Here is a 19,042-nt window from a genome sequence, read left to right as displayed (position 1 = left end):
GGCCCTCTTTCTGGCAGGGAGGATGGACTAGACAATCCCCAGAGGTCCTTTCCAACCTTAGCTATTCTGCAATTCCATGATGGGATGATGACTGAAGCCAGACCAAGAAGTCATTAGTTTCTTTCCTAAACTGTAATTTATGGCTATTTGGTCTATTGCTAGAAAAACTGAGGGAAGAGCTGAGCTCAGGGGAGAGACCTGAAGTATGGTGTGGAAGGAAGAAAGGAAGCGGGAGAGTTCCAAGCACTGGGAGTGGCAGAGAGATGGGAGATACTTCAACATAATCTTTTGGCTATGTGCGACCCCTTTCACGGCCATGCTTGGCTTACAATTCCATTCCTGAGGACAGCCAGGAAAAAAAAAACATTAATAGCACCAAGTAGTTTCCACCTCCCCAAAGAATGATAGTCGTCTCTGGCTGACCTCTGTAACAGGCTTGTCAGCCAGGAAAGGGCTCTGTGCACTCAACCAGCAGCTTATGGCTGTGCTCCTTCCCTAGGAGGCATGCTCACTGGAGTTCCCAGATGCCATTCCCAATGGTCCTGTTGCCTAATATGGTCCTCTGTCAAAGCATTGGGGGGGGGCTAGTGGTGGAGAAAGTGTTGCCTTCCGCATGCACCCCTCAGACCCCTGGGAGAAGGAGTGTCATTTGCTAGGTTGTAATGATGCTTCAGGGGAAAGAAGCTGCTGAGGTCCAGTTGCTGCTAGATTGATATCATAGTGCCAACTGGACCTTCTACTAAGCAACTGAAGTTAGTATCTGCCTTACAGTTTCTAAGACAGAAGGTAATGATCTCTTTTTTAAAGTTCTTTATTTAAGAAGGCAAGAATATTGCATTTCAGTGAGTTGTGTCATGCTAAACACAGACCTTGGTTATTCATTGGTTGTGAAACTTAGAAAGCAGCTGGCTATATATAATTCCACAGCAAGAAAAGGAATTAACTTAGTAGACCTTTCCACATGGCTACTCAGAAAGGATAGTATGTTAGGAAGTGTCGTTAGCAAGTAAAGTGAAAGCACAACTGTCACTTAGATAACATCTCCAGAAATGCTTTCATGCCTCAGTCATATCATGAGATGCATTCAGGATCCAGTCTGACATAGGATATGAGGACTTAGAGCCAAGACACTTTTATTTGTGATTTATAATTATCCATGCACACATACACTTTTGAAAATCAACAGGAGATGCAACTTGACCCATTACCAACAATTTTCCATCACTGTTCCATGTTTACCATGTCCAGTTTTTTCAGATAAAATAAGACTTAAAATCTCTTGCTATGTATATAGGTAACTAAGCTTTAGAAGTTTCGTGAGATTGCCCATGTGCTAAACTTACGGAAATGCTTAAGAACCATGTTAAAAATTTAATTCCATTTTAGGTCTGGCTGCACTGACATACGACCTGCAATAACCACAAGAAGCTTTGGCAGGGAACTAGCTGCATGCTTATGTGTGGTGGCCAGTTTTCAAGGGCTCTAAATTCCCACTTCCACTGGCTTCTGTGACAGCAACAAGCATAAAGACTCCCTGACATCATATACATTTCTTTTCACATGGGAGTGTAAACATAAAAAGGCATGCTGGCAGTTCTAAAACTGTCTCCATGTCCTACTCTAATACTGTGCTGAGAGCAAAGTATTCTGGAGACTTGCAGTTCAGACCATTTGAGAGCTACAGGTTATCAGCAACCATACCGGGAAAGATCTGGCTGGATAACCCTTCTCAGCTTGTGATTCTGTACTCATGACCAGGTTTGTTTCGGATAGGCTTTGGAACTCTGTGATACTGGAAATCGAGTAGTGGTGGGTTTTTGTTTTGTTTTTTTTTTTTTTCTTAGGTGAAGGAAATGACCTTGAGCATTAAATCAGGGCTTGCACAAACTCTAAAGACAGCATTTCACCATCACTAGGCTGGAATGTTCACAAAAGGGAAGAGGAGAATCTCCTGCACTAATTTCTCCTGCAGTTAGTTATAGATTGATTACAACCCAGAAAAGACTCTGGTCTGAAAAGCCAAGGGATTCAGGATCTCACCCAGTCTGACCAGAGGTCTTACTCCCATTTACCTGGAAGGGAAACAAGGACTTCTTATAGCTGCATCATCATGGATACAAGTATGATATCTGTTCTGTGTTACAGCAGCATATTAAAGTGACTTTCATATGTCAAAGAGCACGAGGATGGTCACTTAATGCTTTTTGTCACAAAGATCTGTCAACATCAAACTTGTGTCAAATTTAAGTAGGTGGATTAAGCTTGCGGACATAGTCTCAAGGGATCAGACATATAACTATTACATAGGCATTCCTAAAGTGCTGACTCTGCTACTCAGACAAAAATAGACAAAATACTAGTTTGGGGAGAGAACATGGCTCACCCTGTCCCCTGTGCAGTTGTGGGTAAGGATTGTCCCCTCTGTGTGGACCCTGTAAAACGTAAGAACTGCCATTGCTACACCATTACTGTTTTACCCTGGGGTGGGTGCTCCATTTAAGTAGGTGGGCATGGAAGGACCAAGGGTGTGGAACAGTTGCTTGACAGACTTCATGTCCAGATTATCAACAGATAAAAGCAGTAAAGCATTTTTATGTGTTACTTAACATTCCCTGCAAAAAAAAAAAAAATAAAAAGTGCTCTGAAGAAGAGAAATGACTCAAAATGGTCTGACCATTTTTTATGAGTCACTTCACCCAGTGAAGTGCCAGTGCCAGTCACAGGGGCATCAGTGATGTGATCAAAAATCATAGTCTCATCAAGACAGGAACTTGCTCAGCAAACTATAGAGATTACCAAGGCATGATGAGCATTTCATTGGGAAACAATACTGTTAGCAGACCCAGATTAAATAAACTGGGAAACAGAGGGCTTGATTCAAAGTCTCTTGTAATTGATAGAAGCTCTCTTAATGTATTCAGTTGGACTTAAATTGACGTTGTTACTGTTCTTATCAATAAAGACTGGAATACTCAGCACTCTTTGAAAGCTGACTACAATCATTCAGATGGTTTGCCTGCTGCTTCATGAGTCTCAGTTCTCCACTGAGAAATCTGATTTGTGTGCAACTTCTGCAGACAGTGCCCAATCTGAATGGAAGCAACAAACTGCAATACCAGCTGAAATCATTGCCTTTTAAATATTCATAAATGGTAATTTTCTATGTTACTTTTAAAATACAGCTACAGAAAGTATTCTAAACAGACTTTAGTCCTAGGTCCTGAGAGAAAAAGTCACTCTAAAGGACTGAAGTGAATAAGCAGTAGTGCTCTGGTGACTGCCTAGATTACCACTATTGTGGCCAAGAGTGTGGTGGAGCCAGGCTGATAAACTTATTAATGTATTTCTATTTCCTTTTTCCATCTGTAATGGTGGCGCAGACAGATAAGACTGCCTGCTTTGGCTCACTGTGACTGTATCTGGGTAGCTCGTCGGACATGAAACCAGCAACCTTAGGTTAAATAGTGTCCCTTATTGCAACAAAGAGAACAAATCAGCATGTTCACTCAAGCTGAAGTCGTCTTTATATTTCAACAACCAAAAGCATCATAATCCACTGATGCATCTTCTCGTAGGGACTGAAGAAGAAATAAACTTAACGAAGAGCTTGCTTAAGAATTAATTTTGCATATGATTAAAATTAAAAAAAATGGTTGTCTCATACAATCTCACCTACAATACTCCAGTTTCAGGATAAACTAAATACTTCCAATTATAAAGGATTTTATTGGCCACAGGAGCTGATCAAACCATTGTATGACAAACGCAGTCTTCCTTTCACTCAAAGACTAAAAACCTGAATGAAAAGTTGTAACAAATCTTACTAACAGTGAATTCTGTGGAATGGGTTAGACACCAAAGAGTAGTTTACAGATTCACTTGAGGAGTTGCAGCGCAATTTGTGGCTCCAGATTTTGTCTTCATTGCCATCCATCATTATGGAAGTGCATAAAGCAATCACAGTTTTTTAGTGTGCTTTTCTTGCAGTTCCCATTTTTTTGATACTATTAAATCAAATCTGATCATATGTAATCTTCCACATCTTTCTCATTTCTTAATACAACTTTGTTTTCATGTAGGGATTACTTTCTAAAGAACACTGTAACCATGACCTTGAACAAAAGTAATTTTTTCTTTTTTTCTTAATAAAATGTGTGTTTTAGGAGAATCTATATTCTCCTAAGTTTGTTCAAGCAGAACGTCTAATAAAGGGCAATGTCAGCCTATGTCAGCATTAAAACTCCCCATAAATAATTTCTGATAGGCTCCAGGCAGCCATCAGCAGTCAGCACTCTCATCATATGGTAGAAGGTTTTCTTGGCAGTGTTGAAGCTTTGTATATACTGTAACTGGGATTTAGAAGGCTGCCAACAGTAAGACAGTATTTAAAATAGTTAAATAAAGCTAAAGTTGGTGACTTTAGTCTAGGTCCCATGCGTTCTCAAACTCATTTTTAATCTACTAAACCCACAATCCACCAACAAGAAGTAACTAAATTCCACTTGTATTTCCATTGTATCTTTCTCCGCTTACTTTTTATCAAAAAATGATAAAAGTTATCTGCTCTATCTAAGAGAAAAAAGAATATTTATGCTTGTACCTCACAGATCACAGACTAACAATAGACTACAATTTGAGGGCAACACTTCGTTGAAATTTTTGACTAAATGTTTTTCATTGAGCTTTTTAAAATTGCAGTTTTGTAACTTATTCCACTATTAAAAAAAAAAAAAATCCCCAAAAGAAAGTTTGTGATGCTATCTTATCCTGCAAAATATTGTGGGCACAGGTTTGTTGGTTATACTATCAATGTGACAAAAGGATCTTGCTGAAATGTGTTATACTACTTACTGAAGTTATTTGTGCTAATGAGGTTATTCAGTTTGTCATCATAACTGTGCCCTTACGAGAAGGTTTTGTCAGCACAGCTGTACCTTCAAAGCCATTGAAAATTTCTCCAAGCCTGAGCCTGCTTGATGTATTTTTTTCTTCCACATCTTGATGTGTTAAGTTTTGCTTCCATGCTTGGAAATAAAACCATTGTATTTTGAAATATCATCGCAGGCTTTTTATAAAATGAGGTGTATGCAATCCCAAATGTCACTGAAAAAAATCATAACAGGCATTTTCCCCATAATATTTGCATAGCAAAGACTGTGGAAATTCTGCCCAGAGTCAGCTTCTTCCTACAAGTGCTAGTTCAATGATAGTCTCAAACTTCCCTGTATTATGGTACCATCTCAGTTTCGATACCACCAATTTAATATGTCTGAAATGATTTCTACTCCTGAACTTCTGTATTCCTTACCTACCTGTTCTCAGTCATCTGAGCCGTTCTTTCATGTTGCTTAACATGATGTACTACATGGTTCTGGCTTTGGTTAAACAGGGGAAGGAGAAAACTGGCTGTGTAAATATTGCCAGCCATATAGGTGCTTATGTCTGAAGTACAGAAGCAGTGTTCCTATTTTTACATTGCAAAACCAACAATAAAACAGTCCTGAAATACCTTATCTGGACTTCTCAACCTCATAGTTTCATCTCTATATTTTCAAACCTAGCTCTGCTCCGATTCAGCAGTCATCACAGCTTTCTGTCTCCTCTTGTATTAAAAAAGGTGTGGTGGAAGCTCTGCAGAATCGCTCCCACTACTCTGTCATTCAGATGTGAGTATTCATTCTCCCTTTTTTATAGCACACGTTAAAATGTTTCCATTAAGGTCTGTGAACAGATTCACACTTCCCGTCTAAACCTGATGGTCTGTGTCGTATTTGCTAACGACCCATAAGGGGCGCTGGTGGCTCACTATACTGCCATGCCCCCCCCCCCCCCCCCCCCCCCCTTTTGCTGCCTGGGTTCCCAGCCTCAGCTATGACTGATTTCCAGAGAGCAGGGAAGAGTCAGAGCAGGTCTTCAGGTTAAAAATCAGTGGCTTGGCTCACAGGTCAAAATTCACTAGTCTGTATTTTAGCATTTGCGGGGATAAAAGACACACAGGAGCAAGAGCCAGGTATTGTTAGTTTCAATGTTTAGGAGACAGTCTTCTGAATAAACCAAGATGCAGGAACACAACACAGTTTGGATTTCTTTACATTCATTAAATGTTGCAGCACATTTTTATGTGTTAAATTGCCTGTAAAATTATATGATTTTTGGCAGCAGGTGTTAAGAAGAAATCATGTTTTCAGAATGATTTCTAGCCCAGACAAGTGAAATTCCTGTTTTAAATAACCCAAATATAATTAATATTTGTTATCTATTAATTAAAATCAATCAATTCACTCATCAGAAAATACATTGTAAAGAAGTATGGCAATAGATAGACTTTCCTCCCAGTTTCCTCTCCTTCCTTGCAATAGTTTGTTAATGCTTTTTCTCTGGAAGCAAATGTTTTCATTTAGTTCAACAGACTCCCTAGGGAAAAATATGGTGTCAGAGATATCAGTACACTGAGTAATTATAACTTCCTTTCTGGAAGCTGTAAACATAATAAAGTGGACCAGGTTCCTGGATTAAAAACTTCATAGAACACAGAACTGCTGCTCAGGAATGACAATGACTTATTCCTCAAATTTAATAATATATATTCAATGACAGTTGCACTTCTAATTATAGGAAAAAAGTTAGCAATAAAGTTGAAAGGGCAGTTATTTCAAGCGATGAGTACTTAACCAGTAAAGAACTTCTTTTCAGATTGTCCAAACCAGCTCAGGAAGCATTCTCCTAATTTAGAAGAATATTTTCACTCTTGCTCAGCTCAAATCACAACACTGTTGTTTTGCTGAGCTATCCTGAAATATTTCACTCTGAATCTAGGAAATCAAATTATGTATTGTTTTATGGAAAATGCATTATAGACCCAATGATCTGCATAACTGAAGTTGGTTCCACAAAGAACTATATCTTCCGCTGTTCCGTGTATTCAGGTTAGCCCTGAGACCCATTTGAGGATGTGCAGATAGTGGGAAATCATTCCACTTAGAGAGCTTGATTCCTAGACTCTTAGGGGAAAATAAGGGCGTTAGCATAAAGTTGTGGTGATGTGAATTCATGTTACCTAACTTGTTTCAGCAAATTAGGATGAAACATTTGAGACTTACTGATAGGTTTCATTGCAACCAAATTTCAGACTACAACATTTTGACCATGTAAATTTAAAACCTGCTTGTGTTCCCATTCCACAGTTTTTGAAATGTCAACTTTTCTTTGAGGGTCAGGGCAAAACCAAACATGCACATGTTGGGATTTCCCTAGGACTGAATTTATCAGCTTGTTATCAGCTCTTTATCAAAGTAATATGCACTACAACTGTGTCTAAACATTGTCATGACTATGTCCAAATAAGAAAATCATTTGCTTCAAGTCTATTTGACAGTGGGTGACAGATAATCTGATACTCTGTGATCTTTTCAAGAAGGAAGAGTCTCTCAGACTTCCTTTAGATAAGAGCACTCTCCTGTCATCTGTACTTCAATACTCCACCTTCTCTAGAGAGACAATGGTTTGCAGAATGGGATTGTAATGAGGAACCCTGACACAAGGCTGTCAGGCAGGTAGGTGATTAGAGATCATTTCAAGTAGCTAACCACTAATAATCTATTATTAGGTCAACCTGATTTTTTTACTCAATGTTAATTTTGTGTCTTCAGGCTTCTGGAAAATAATTCACTTAAGATTGAAAAGAGGGTGGTGGTATTCACTTTCTTAGTTTCCTAAGGGTATCTTGAATTGATGGGCTACAAAATTCAGGGGCTGTAATATTTTTTGAGTGCTGATAGTCCAGTACATGTCAACCAAAGACAACGTGCAGTTAAGTCAGGAGAAGAATTTAAAAAATCCTAAACACAACTAGCAATGCAGGAAACCTTTGTATTAGAGTTGCAGCATTGTTGATATCAATCACTAAAAGAATCAGAAGTTACCCTAGATTTCAGAAACTTACTTATTTAAGTACTGACTGTGGGAGTTTTCTTTTTTTTGTAAGCTTGTTTACACATTAATATTTATTGTTGCTCAGATGCCTGGAATCCAGCATTGTGTTGAAAAACCTTTGGGAATATTTTATGCATGTAGGGAGAGCGGACTTTTCCCATAGGTAAAAATTTAGGAGATCTAAGGTCCTAGAGGCCTACGGCACTAGGCAAATCTTTGGTGGATCATATTCATCTACATGAAAGTCACGTTTGTACTTTTATAAGTGTTAGGTATACGAAATTGCATACATCCCTCTGTGTAATGCTCTTACTTTTTCTACCTCTCAATCTCATTCTGCAGCAATGAAGATAACTGTGAGGATTGTAAGACTTTGCTTAAAAAAAAAAATAAAATAAAAAAAATCACTTAACTTTGCTGTTAGGGAATGTTTGCATGCAACAGGGTGTTTTGAGACAAACTGTGGGGATTTGCATCAGTAAATCAGTAAGTGATATGTGTAAAAGAAAGCTCTTATAAAGCACGACAGCAAAATGCATTTGAGATGCTATTGTGAAAAACAGGCGCAGCTCACTGAATACACTTTCTCTGCAGCAAAACAAGCTGTTGGGTAAGAGAGAAACCTTCATTGCAAAACATGGAGATGCAAAACAAGGGCAAAGAAAAAGGGGCAGAGGACAGAGGTCAGATTTCCCCTTTATAAATAGGGCTAAGGAAAGCTTAGATGAAAGATTAGTAAGGCTGGAGGGAATGCCATGGAAAAAATGTCATCAGGCATCTGACCCTCTGTGCCTTCACTGAAGTCTGCATCTGTGGAGGAGTGGCAGCCACAGCCTCCATTGGTATTGCAATCCTCTTTGGGTCTAAAATAAGGTTTTTGGCCTAGATACTATGCCCTTATAAAAACAGAAGATACTGAATGTGTTACAGTATGTGTATGTATATCTCTATCTACATGACTATCACAACACGACATCAGCACGAGACCCAGAAGCTATTAGCCAATGAATTACTCTATCTACATGGCATTCTCATGTGACCATTCCTAGATATCTGTAGCCACAGATACTCTCCATATCACCAAGGATAAGTGTTTTCTGTATTTTTTGCTAGGAACAATGCTTTAGTGCTACTAGAAACTAATAAAGTTGTTGAAAAAAGGTCAGAAAAGCAATGCTGTGTACATTCAAGTGTACAAATGGCTTGAAACATTTCATTTCAGGCCAGAAAACAGTGAAAGGCCCTACCACACTAACACAATCAGCTCAGAATAATAGAAGGAAGCTTTTCTTCCTTCTAGAACAGTTGGAACTGGTGCTAGGGGTCATAATATATATATAAAATAATATATAATATATATATAATTATATATATATTAATATATATAATAATATATATATAAAATAATATATAATATTTCTCTTGTACACTAAAGATTTTGAAGCAGAAAGTGATAAAAATGGGCATTAAAATACCCAAAGTTTGGAATTTGACAACTGCTTGATGACTATGCTTTACTGCTCTGTCTAGTCTGCTACCACAGTAGAGTAGATGAGTATCAAGTAGTAAGACTTAACCCATCAACTGAGTCAGTAAGATTTTCATTTGTGGTCTCTTTCAGTTTTAGCTGCATTTGTATTCAGTTCAGGGAGATCATCATCTTCTCCCATCTTTGAGAGAAGATAAAATTTGAAATAATAGGTTTTCAGGCTGGGTTTGCATTGCTGACTGAGCAAAGCATGGCCCCATTCAAGAAAAAAGTAATTGTTTGATCTAGTTTATGAGTTATTTTTGCTTACTCCCTACCTAATGTGCTCTATCCAGTTGGTTTGATAGCAAGAAGTGGAGCAAATGCCTCTGCAGTTGATGTCTATGCACACATATATAAGATTGATAAACAAATCTGTAAAAAAAGGGAATCTTCACCTATGTCTTCGTCTGGCAACTTACTCTTGGCATTTATGACCAAAATTAGGAAGTTATTCTGAGCTTGCAAAGTTGTGATCAGTGAGTATTTTAATACAGATCCCTTTCAGTAAGCATTGTGGTACTACTGAACGATGTTTTCCAACACTCACTAAAACCACCATTTGATCCTACGGAGAATTTAATTAGAACAGAGCTTTTTTTAATAATCACCTGGTCAAAATAACTTGCTGGAGCCATCACATATAAGGACAACTGCCATAAGAAGTGGATCACATGCTATTTTAAATTAGGAATAGGTCTAGGTGATAGCAAATTATGTAAGAAATATTTAGTAATGTCCAGAGAAGGGACAGCAATGACTGTCTCAAACATTTTCCATTACAAGAAGATACAGTAGGACTCCTTTCTTGCTGCAGTGTCTGTACACTTTTGGGAATATGGAGATGGGACAAGGGGGAGGCTCTAAACTGTGGAATGAGGGAATGAGTCACTCAGCTGTGCTCCCACGTCCTGTTAGTGCATGGAAGTCACATGCACTGTTTGACTTGCAAGTTATCACATTTGTGAGCGTCTTTCCTGAACAACTTTACTCCAGAGCAGAACATGGTGCAACTTTTAGGATGGCGAATTTTTTTGAATTTTATAACTTTTCTGAGACTGTGCCATATTTGACTTTCTGTTCAGGAACCCTCTGACAATACTCCAGGAGGTATAATGTCCTAAATTAACCCCCATCTAGCACTAACAGAGAGCAGGCCATGCAACACCTCAGTATTGCAACATTTCAGTATTACAGCATCTAACTCCACCAGAGCCACAGGTTATTTTAGCCCCTTGAAATGAAAGTACACATAAAGACACTTGGCCAACCAGTAGAGGATTGAGGGTGTGATTGGGCTTCTTCAGATAAGGCATTTTTAAGCTGAGTGTATGTAAGACATCTGGCATTGCTTAGCCTATGTCCAACTGACTGGTCTGCGGAGAAGACATTAGCAATATGAACGCAGGTAATGGGGATAGGAAGCCAGCCAGAGAGAGACCACTCTGTTTCGAGAGTGGTGCATTTTTATGGGTTCTGAGAGGTCTCTGAGCAGGAATCTGTGTTTATACTTCTTGAATCCACAGTATCTTTGTGTCCCTGCAGCATCTCAGGAAGTGATGAAGACTGACCAAAACTTTATGAAAACCTGCTTGCTAGACCAGCTTCCTAGGGCATCAAGTCCTGCTGGACACAGAACTGGATTTTGACTCTAATTCACTCTCTTCTGCAAGCATCTTCATCTTGGCTGAGCCACTTGCTAGTTATTGTGCTCTAGGAGCTAAAACCACTCCTGACAAATTAGAAAGAGTAAATTCCAGAAATATTAATGGCATTCATGGAGGCTCCTAAATCTATGTGCGTGTTGTTGAACACATTGTAGAATATTTAGAAACAATTTAATGTAACAAGTGCTTGTTACTCGTAGCTACAGATGTCCTTAATGTAACCAGTCATTCATCTAACAGCATGAAGCTGTTGGAGGAAGTGAGAGCAAGCTGGAGCAGAAAGGAAGAAGAGTAGTTAACATAAATTTGAGCAGGAATGTGACTTTCTGTTTCCTCTGATTGCTGAAAAAAGGAAATTTAATTTTGAGTTGATTTAAGCACTCAGCCATGAAAGAAAATATATAGACTCCTTCTTATAAAAAAATAAAAGAAACAAAACCAGCTGGAACTCCCAAATAACGACGACAAAAGGCAATAGCAACTTATCTATCTATCTATCTATCTATCTATCTATCTATCTATCTATCTATCTATCTTTATTTATTTATGTCAGTGCACCCAGCAGATTGAAGAAGGGTGCACTCTGCTCAGGGAAATGTACTCCTTCATTTATTGAAGAAGAACATCTGAGTATCGAATGCAAATAATACTGGAGTGGAACTCTTTCCTTGTCTTCTTATAAAACTGCCCATTGCAGAAAATCCTTAAGCACTAATTGAACAACTCATAGCGAATAACTCTGCAGCCTTATTGCTAAGGTACTTAGGAAAAAAAAAAAGGGGACTCATGAATGTGTCTACGGTGTGAGCTAGGAGTCCAAGCTACTCTATAATCAATAGAATCGGATTTTTATTCACCATAAAATAGCTGCTTATGGCTTGATCAAGGTGATCAACGACATTCACATGCTGTAGCGTATCCTTTTGGTTTCTAGCTGCTACTCCCAGATATTGCGGATCTCCCATAGGTTCTGAGTCATATCTGCCATTCCAAAATGGGTATGCTGTGTATCCATCCTTGAGCTTCTCATATGGCAGTAGGCACCTATGTTTAGGCAACTGTTGGCTGGTCAGCTGAGCAGCAGTCCAGGCTCCACTGACTGTAACGGCCTGCTGTCCATGACTCCAGCAGGACCAGGGACACCTAATGCAGTTGCACACACTTCCATTTGAATATCTGGTTCCTAACCCACACGTAGTCTGTGCAGTGTAAAGACCATTAGGATCTTTGTACAGTTGCAAACTTAACATCTTCAGTGAACTAACATGGACATTCATGTAACATCAGTCATCTATTCCCTAACTCTTAAAACACCAACACCACTTCAAAGAAAAATAATAAAATCTGCTGGTAGTCATAAAATCCACCAAACTCTCCTAGTGAATGATAGAAAAATGGTTTGAAATATTGGTTCCCTAATAGCCTTTTTTTTTTTTTTTTTCTGATACTTCAGAAGTAGAACTTCAGTTGTGACCGAGAGCAGAGAGAGGAAGGGCTAGGTGAGAAAAGAGCTGTTTCTCAGCCACAGAGTTGCTCAGACTCAAGAGAGAAAGCTGTTTCCAGTGGGACTGAGAAAATGAATTACAACTGAAGTTAATTATTCTATCCATTGTTTTTTCATTTATTTACAGATTTCTACATTCCGTGTAAAGTCACATTAATGTCTGGATAATAACAAGATTTTTTTTCCTCACTCTAGAGCAATTATTAAGTTACGACCTCTAAGTTAGTGGGTTCTCTGCATTTTCACTGATTGATGAGTCTGGTACTTGTTCCTACCCCAAGGGAAATTTCCCCAGATAATTTATTTTCAAACTTAATTTGCTTTTCCACTTCAAGGAACCCTCTGAATGTCCCATTATGAAACATGAAATGTGTTGTAGAACATATATTCCAAGGACTGTTAATGCTTGTTGTGGCAGCTGCTACAGTTTTGATAACTGAAGTCTCTCTGTTATTTTTTTTTTTTGTTATGTGACTGTGGAACTTGCCATCTTGTTTGGTAGAACCCTGAAACTAATATAAAGAAACTCATCCAGTTTTTCATGGAACTGAAGGGTACTGTTCTTTCTTTCAAGCTCTCTTAAAGTGATATATTTAGGAGGTATGAGGGGAAAGAACTGGGCAGTCCTTTATTTATCTTCCCAACAGGTGCAGCACAGGGAGGCACAAAGGCAGCATTTGCTAATTTCAGTTTTGCCAAGTACAAAGCACTCTCTGGTCTGCTGAGAGACTGTTCCCTCCTTTCCTCCTAAATTAAATGTTTGTTTTGGTTTTTTTTTTAATATTTTTTTATTATTTTATTTTTTATTTTAGTGTAACAATATTAAATACTTTTCCTGTGCATAGATGCATTGTGTTTTGCACAGGGTGAATGAGCTTTTAAGCTCATGTAAGTACAACAGTAAACCAGATCAATCTTGTATTGTCCTCACACACTAGCATTAACATAAAATCAATGCATTGTATAAGAAAAGAAAAAATCAATGCATTTCCTTCAATTTACACGATAATAAAGCAAAACATAAAACCTCAAAAATATATCCAGTTTGGGGATTTTTCTTTGCCAATATAGGGTTTTCTTAATCAGATTAATCTGACTGGAAAAGTAGTCTTAAACCTAGGAGTAGTGGAGGCAGAAGACCAAAGAATAAATCTGAGATGCTCTGGTATCTCAGAAGGAAGTGTGGAAGCAACACTTGGAAATTAGGAATGGGAGGGCAAAGACAGTCTAAGAACAACTCAATTCCCAGGGTGCAACAAGATCTGTGCAGGAGGACAGTGCTCTGTGGGGCTCAGGGTGGAAACACAGCCCACTCTTGCAGATCTAATTACAACAGTTAGGCGTAAGTTTGCTTCCCATTTGTGAAGGCTTTAAATTTATTAGCTACAGGTGATGAAGAGAAACTTTCTAAAGAATTGAGAAGGAAAATAAGATGAGAGGTTAGGGTTTCCTCTTTCCCTCATCCACAAAACCCCATTTACCTGTGACTTCAATACAGCACTTATAAATGATATGTATGGGCCTGACTTTGAGTGTGATTTGGCTCCAGGACTGAAGGTAGTTAGAAATAATGGGAATGCATTTTACAGTCAGTCCTGCAGAGGGGCGATGATGGTGGCAGAAGATGGATGTCCGTATGCTTTCTTTTGCCTCACTGAAGCATGTATCTCTGCAGCAAGGGCAGCAGCAGCTGCAACTACCCTGTTTGGTGCCATCATAAAACAATTATACAGGTCCAGCCTTCTGCAGGGAAAGCACTAAGCAATGTTATGTGATGTTCACATGCTGGGTTCTTGAATTTTTTAGGAAAACTTTCCATCAGCAGTGTTAATTTTAACACAAGCCAAATTCCTAGAGTGAAGCAGAATTTCCTTTTAACTTATTTTTCACCTCTGAAAAATGGTCTGGCCTTGAAAATAGGATATGAAAGGAAATCTGACTTTAGTTAACTCTTATCCAGCCTTAATACTGAGATTGATTTCCCACTGGAATGCTGCTCTATATGTCTATGATTTGCATGACTACCTCACTTGTTTGACCGTGCCTATTATATTGATACACCAGATTGTGGTATTGTTTTAAATATTATACCTACAATAAAAATATAATTATAGAAGAATCATTCAATAAAACAAAACCAGTCATGTTTAAAAGCCAGTAGAAGTAAAGGCTGTTTCAACTGCGCTTCTTCAAAAAGAACAGCATTACCATATCTCCAAAGCAGTCACTACTGATACGCCTCTTTACCTCCTTTCACAAATTGCTTCATGTTTTAGAGATTGTTCTTCTAACCGACAATACATGCACATAGTTTTCTTTACAACTTTGAAATCTATGCTGTTTATAGATAGAAAAAAGCTTTACTGAAATACTGCCTAAAGTAGACACAGTGATCTTTAATTTTGAATCTCTGCCAATATGTGGATACTGTAGGCAGTATTCACACAAATCCTGCAAACCCTTAGAAAACAAAGTTGGCAGACAGTTGATAAATGCTTTGGCATAGAAACTGGAATGGTCACTTAACTCGCGGCCATGAGTTATTTCCTAGATTGGGGAGAATAAATGAGGCAAATTTACAGAGCTGCCTACTGGAGACTGACTTGCACCTGTCCCTGTGGGATGATGCCCACAGTTTGAAACCATTGCTCTTGGGAGACTTGGCAGTTTTACAAAAGCATATCCAAATACCATGTTCTGCGACAGTTTAAGAGGGCACCTAATTAATGGACAGCTCTTATTATGAATATTGGTTAAAGGAAAGGGGGGAGAGGAAAGATTGACTAAGTGATTATGATAAATCACAGGAAGTAGTTATATGAAGGAGGGTTATTTTATTAGTCACTAGGAAAACCAAAGGCTGTTAAATTTAAATGCACTGGTAAAGGTCTTTCTTTGGCATCACAGTCCTATCCTAGTAATCCGCTGGGATCAGTTAATCCATTGATGTAAACTTCACCTTTTGCAATTTTGAACAGGCTAAGAAAAAACAACCTTAAAATGGCATGACCGTATACTCCAAAGAAGCCACAGCTGATTAATACATAGGACTTCAACATTTTAACACTACAGCAAAGACCTTATATCATTAGTCATTTTCTACAAGCCTGTTTCTACAGTAAGAAATTTCACAAGGCTGAAGTGCTCCTGTAATCCTCTCTAAGCTGAATGGTGTGTTTAATTTGGTGATCCTATTTGTTAAAAGTGCACTGTGAGGCTACACTCTCATCAAGGCAGGAAATGTCTCGCTTTGGTAATCTAATAATCTTAAAATAGCTCAAAGAGCATTTGGCCTGAAAAAAGACCTCGGAGCTTCTTACAGCACTGCTTCTGAAAAATCTCACTATGCAATTCAGACACGGCTGTGATAAAAATTGCAAAGCTGAGATTTTCTTAACATTCAAGCGTTAGTCCTCTTCTGATTTCTCAGCTGCTTGCTCTTGAGTGCTGTTTTTAACTGGCAGGACCTATGAGAATAAGGAGCATGGGATCATTCATATAGGTTACTCCTTTTGGAAATGTCAGAAGAATACTATCTAGGTGCCCCTATAATGGAGAAGCCTTTAGCCTCTGCCTGCTTGTTATTATAGTCTGCCAAAGGTTTCTTAGAGTCTTCCCAGTGATAACTTCCAGAATGTAGTCAGTCCGAAGTTCACCATTAATCAGTTACCTTCTATCCTTCTTACCTAGGAAATTACCTTGAGAATAGGCATTTGATGGTAGAGTTAGTATGAACAGTAGAAATGGTATTGTACTATTATTGATACAGAATACTCCTGCCACTAATATAGTAAGTACTTGCACTTACTATAAAGTACCACTACCAATTTAGGTGAGTTCTTGAAAAATCTTTAAGAAGCAGCTAACATCTGAAGTACAAGATGAACTTATTATCACCCTGATCTACTAACTCCAAACAAGCTGGGTGCAATGAGGAATGACCAACTTGTGTGTATCACTTTTCCAGAGCTCATTACTGCTTGTGAACCCCCACTCTATCAGGACAGAAGGTTTCAATATTTTTAATGTTCCTGAATATTGACTCATCAAAAATCACATTTATTCTACTGTCAATATAATGTTTTTCAGGGTTGCTAAACTTATTTTGTAACACAACCACAGAGCTGCATTTGTAACCACTGCATCGTAAGAACATCTTTGAAACAATCTAGTCTTAAATGGAATAATATCCTTTAGAAACGTGACCATCCTAACAAATTTCCTCCAAAGTGTGCATCTTTTGAAAGTGCAGGAATACTTTAGGCTTTTTTTTTTTTTTCTTTTTTTGAAGTTGGCAGCCACAGAATGCATTCTGATTAAACTGTGTAATATTCAGTCAACTAACAGATCAAATAAAAAGGACACTTAATACATGTGTAAATCATTTGAATTACAAATAAGACACTCTAGAAGGGGCTTGGCTCTAGATTTGATATAGAGGATTAGGCTCTTGTATTAATACATGCACTTGGTGTAGCTATTTTAAGAAGGATACTTCATCCATCATTGTCCTCGAGCACTAAGGAGGGCTGGTAAGGTAAAATGATCACGTTGGTCTGTCAACACAACTTGCTTGACACTCAATTGTCCAAAAAGTTTAGTTTTCATATATCCCCCAACTCAATAAGGTGCTGGAACTGCCTAATGCTCCTGATTGACAGCTACTTTTCTCTTGCCTTTCACAAAATATTTTAAAAGACTTCTAAAATAAAGCAAATGCTATTGATAGATCAGTGTTAAATCAAATGTACTCATTCAAACTACACACATGCACCTATCAGATCTTTCAGAACTGATGGGAAATAAACACTATTTAATGACATCTATACTTTCCACAGGTTATCTTTAAGATTAAACTCAGGTTTTCCTCTGAGAATGCATTAGGGAACCTGTCTGTTTGCCAACAGTTGCAAAGCTCATACAGTTTGCACATGTATGGCTTTGTAGAATCTATGTATATTGTCAATGTTGAATGTAATCATCAAAAATTCATACTAAAATGTCTAAATTTGAAAGAAAAATAAAAGAAGGGCTGTAGAAATATGTAACTATAAGAAGCTTCTTTAGCTTAAATTTTCAAACTAGTGAAAAATAAATGCTACCTTTAAAAAGCTATGAATTAATAGACCCTGAAAATTTTATTCCTGTTTGAGCAGCCTCCAATGGACAATTCTGTCTCACTAGCAGACTATATACTCAGTTTCTTTGCTATAAACTTAATAGTACCATGAAAGACAGTATTACTGTCTTTAACTATCCTTCTGAAACATGAAATAATAATTTCTGTAGTGTGGCAAAGAGTATTATTCCAGTTTGACCTGTACAGAAAAACTACATTCTACACTTATGCATTAGACTTATAGAACATATTTTAATCCGAACCTTAAACCTGTTTTATGACCATCCTTTCTACTCAATAACTTATAAAACTTAATGAAAAACATATCAACATGCTGACTTTTTAAACCAAAAGAAATGCTTATTCCCTTATTTCCGGAATCTAGACAGCTATAGAGAAATCAGTAATAGCACTATGAAAACCCTGCAGTCTTTAAAAAGTGAACACAGCATTTGCCAAATCAAGTAATTTCTAAATATCTCTGCAAAGCCATTTTTTATTGCCTAAAATAGTTGGAGGCTGAAACAGTGTCATGCTACACCCCTACCCAAAAGTAATGTTTTAGTTTAAAGGATCAGTGATCTGTAATGACATTATGATGTTACACAACTATTACTCTTAGATATTATTTGTTGCTGAAATGCAGTCTGAAAGGTGTTTTGTGTGTGTGTATTCATAATTCCTGTAATTAAGAAACATTCAGGTAATATTTGCTATACTTACCATCTTTCTTGGTGGGTTCCGGCATTGTTACAAGAATTCTTTATTCCCAGTGAATTTCAGTCTTTCAGATGCAGTAAGTAGTAGCCCCAAGACCAGCTGAGAGAGTATGCAGATCAGTATGACAACCAGAGGGTAAGAAGAATTCCTCTGCTTTATATACTGCGACTGAAATATCAATCAACATGGCACCTCCTCTCTTTTCAATGCAAACACTTTGAAAACTGACAGATATGGGAACCCCTCTTACATCTGTTGTCTGCTGCCTCTGCTCCCTTGGCTTTTGGAAGGAATCTCTGCATTGCATGGGGCTGATGAGAACATCTATAACTTTCTAAATTCAGCCACACCGCTTGCTCTCCCGTCTCTCTCTGTAACATGCAGACATGCATACACACGTAGATGGAGTTTAAAAAAGTGACTGCCACGCTGTTAAAGAGCCCCTCCTGCCTGCAGAACTTATAGGAACTACCTGTATAAGTTTACACCTTTTAAAATAACATAAAAGGGACAAATAAGCAGAGATAATATGTCTGCTGTGAAACTTCATTTCCTTCCTTTAAGAGAAAGTG

General features: G+C 38.0%; 1 protein-coding gene across 1 annotated transcript in view; it reads right to left on the bottom strand.

Moving 5' to 3' along the window:
- Positions 1-18,763, bottom strand: part of MYBPC1 (myosin binding protein C1) — a 76,632-nt gene extending 57,869 nt beyond the window's left edge. The window contains exon 1 of the mRNA XM_061444977.1: positions 18,474-18,763. Coding sequence (XP_061300961.1) covers positions 18,474-18,498 — 25 coding nt within the window. The 5' untranslated portion in view covers positions 18,499-18,763. The remainder of the gene's footprint in view (positions 1-18,473) is intronic.
- Positions 18,764-19,042: the final 279 nt, after the last annotated feature.

Source organism: Pezoporus flaviventris, unplaced genomic scaffold (assembly GCF_033815535.1).
Source record: "Pezoporus flaviventris isolate CSIRO_AGI_PZ_B2104156 unplaced genomic scaffold, CSIRO_AGI_Pfla_v1 ptg000002l, whole genome shotgun sequence".
In the NCBI taxonomy this organism is placed as follows: Eukaryota; Metazoa; Chordata; class Aves; order Psittaciformes; family Psittacidae; genus Pezoporus; species Pezoporus flaviventris.
Note: the sequence above shows the minus strand (reverse complement) of the source record. Positions and strands in the feature narration are given on the sequence as shown.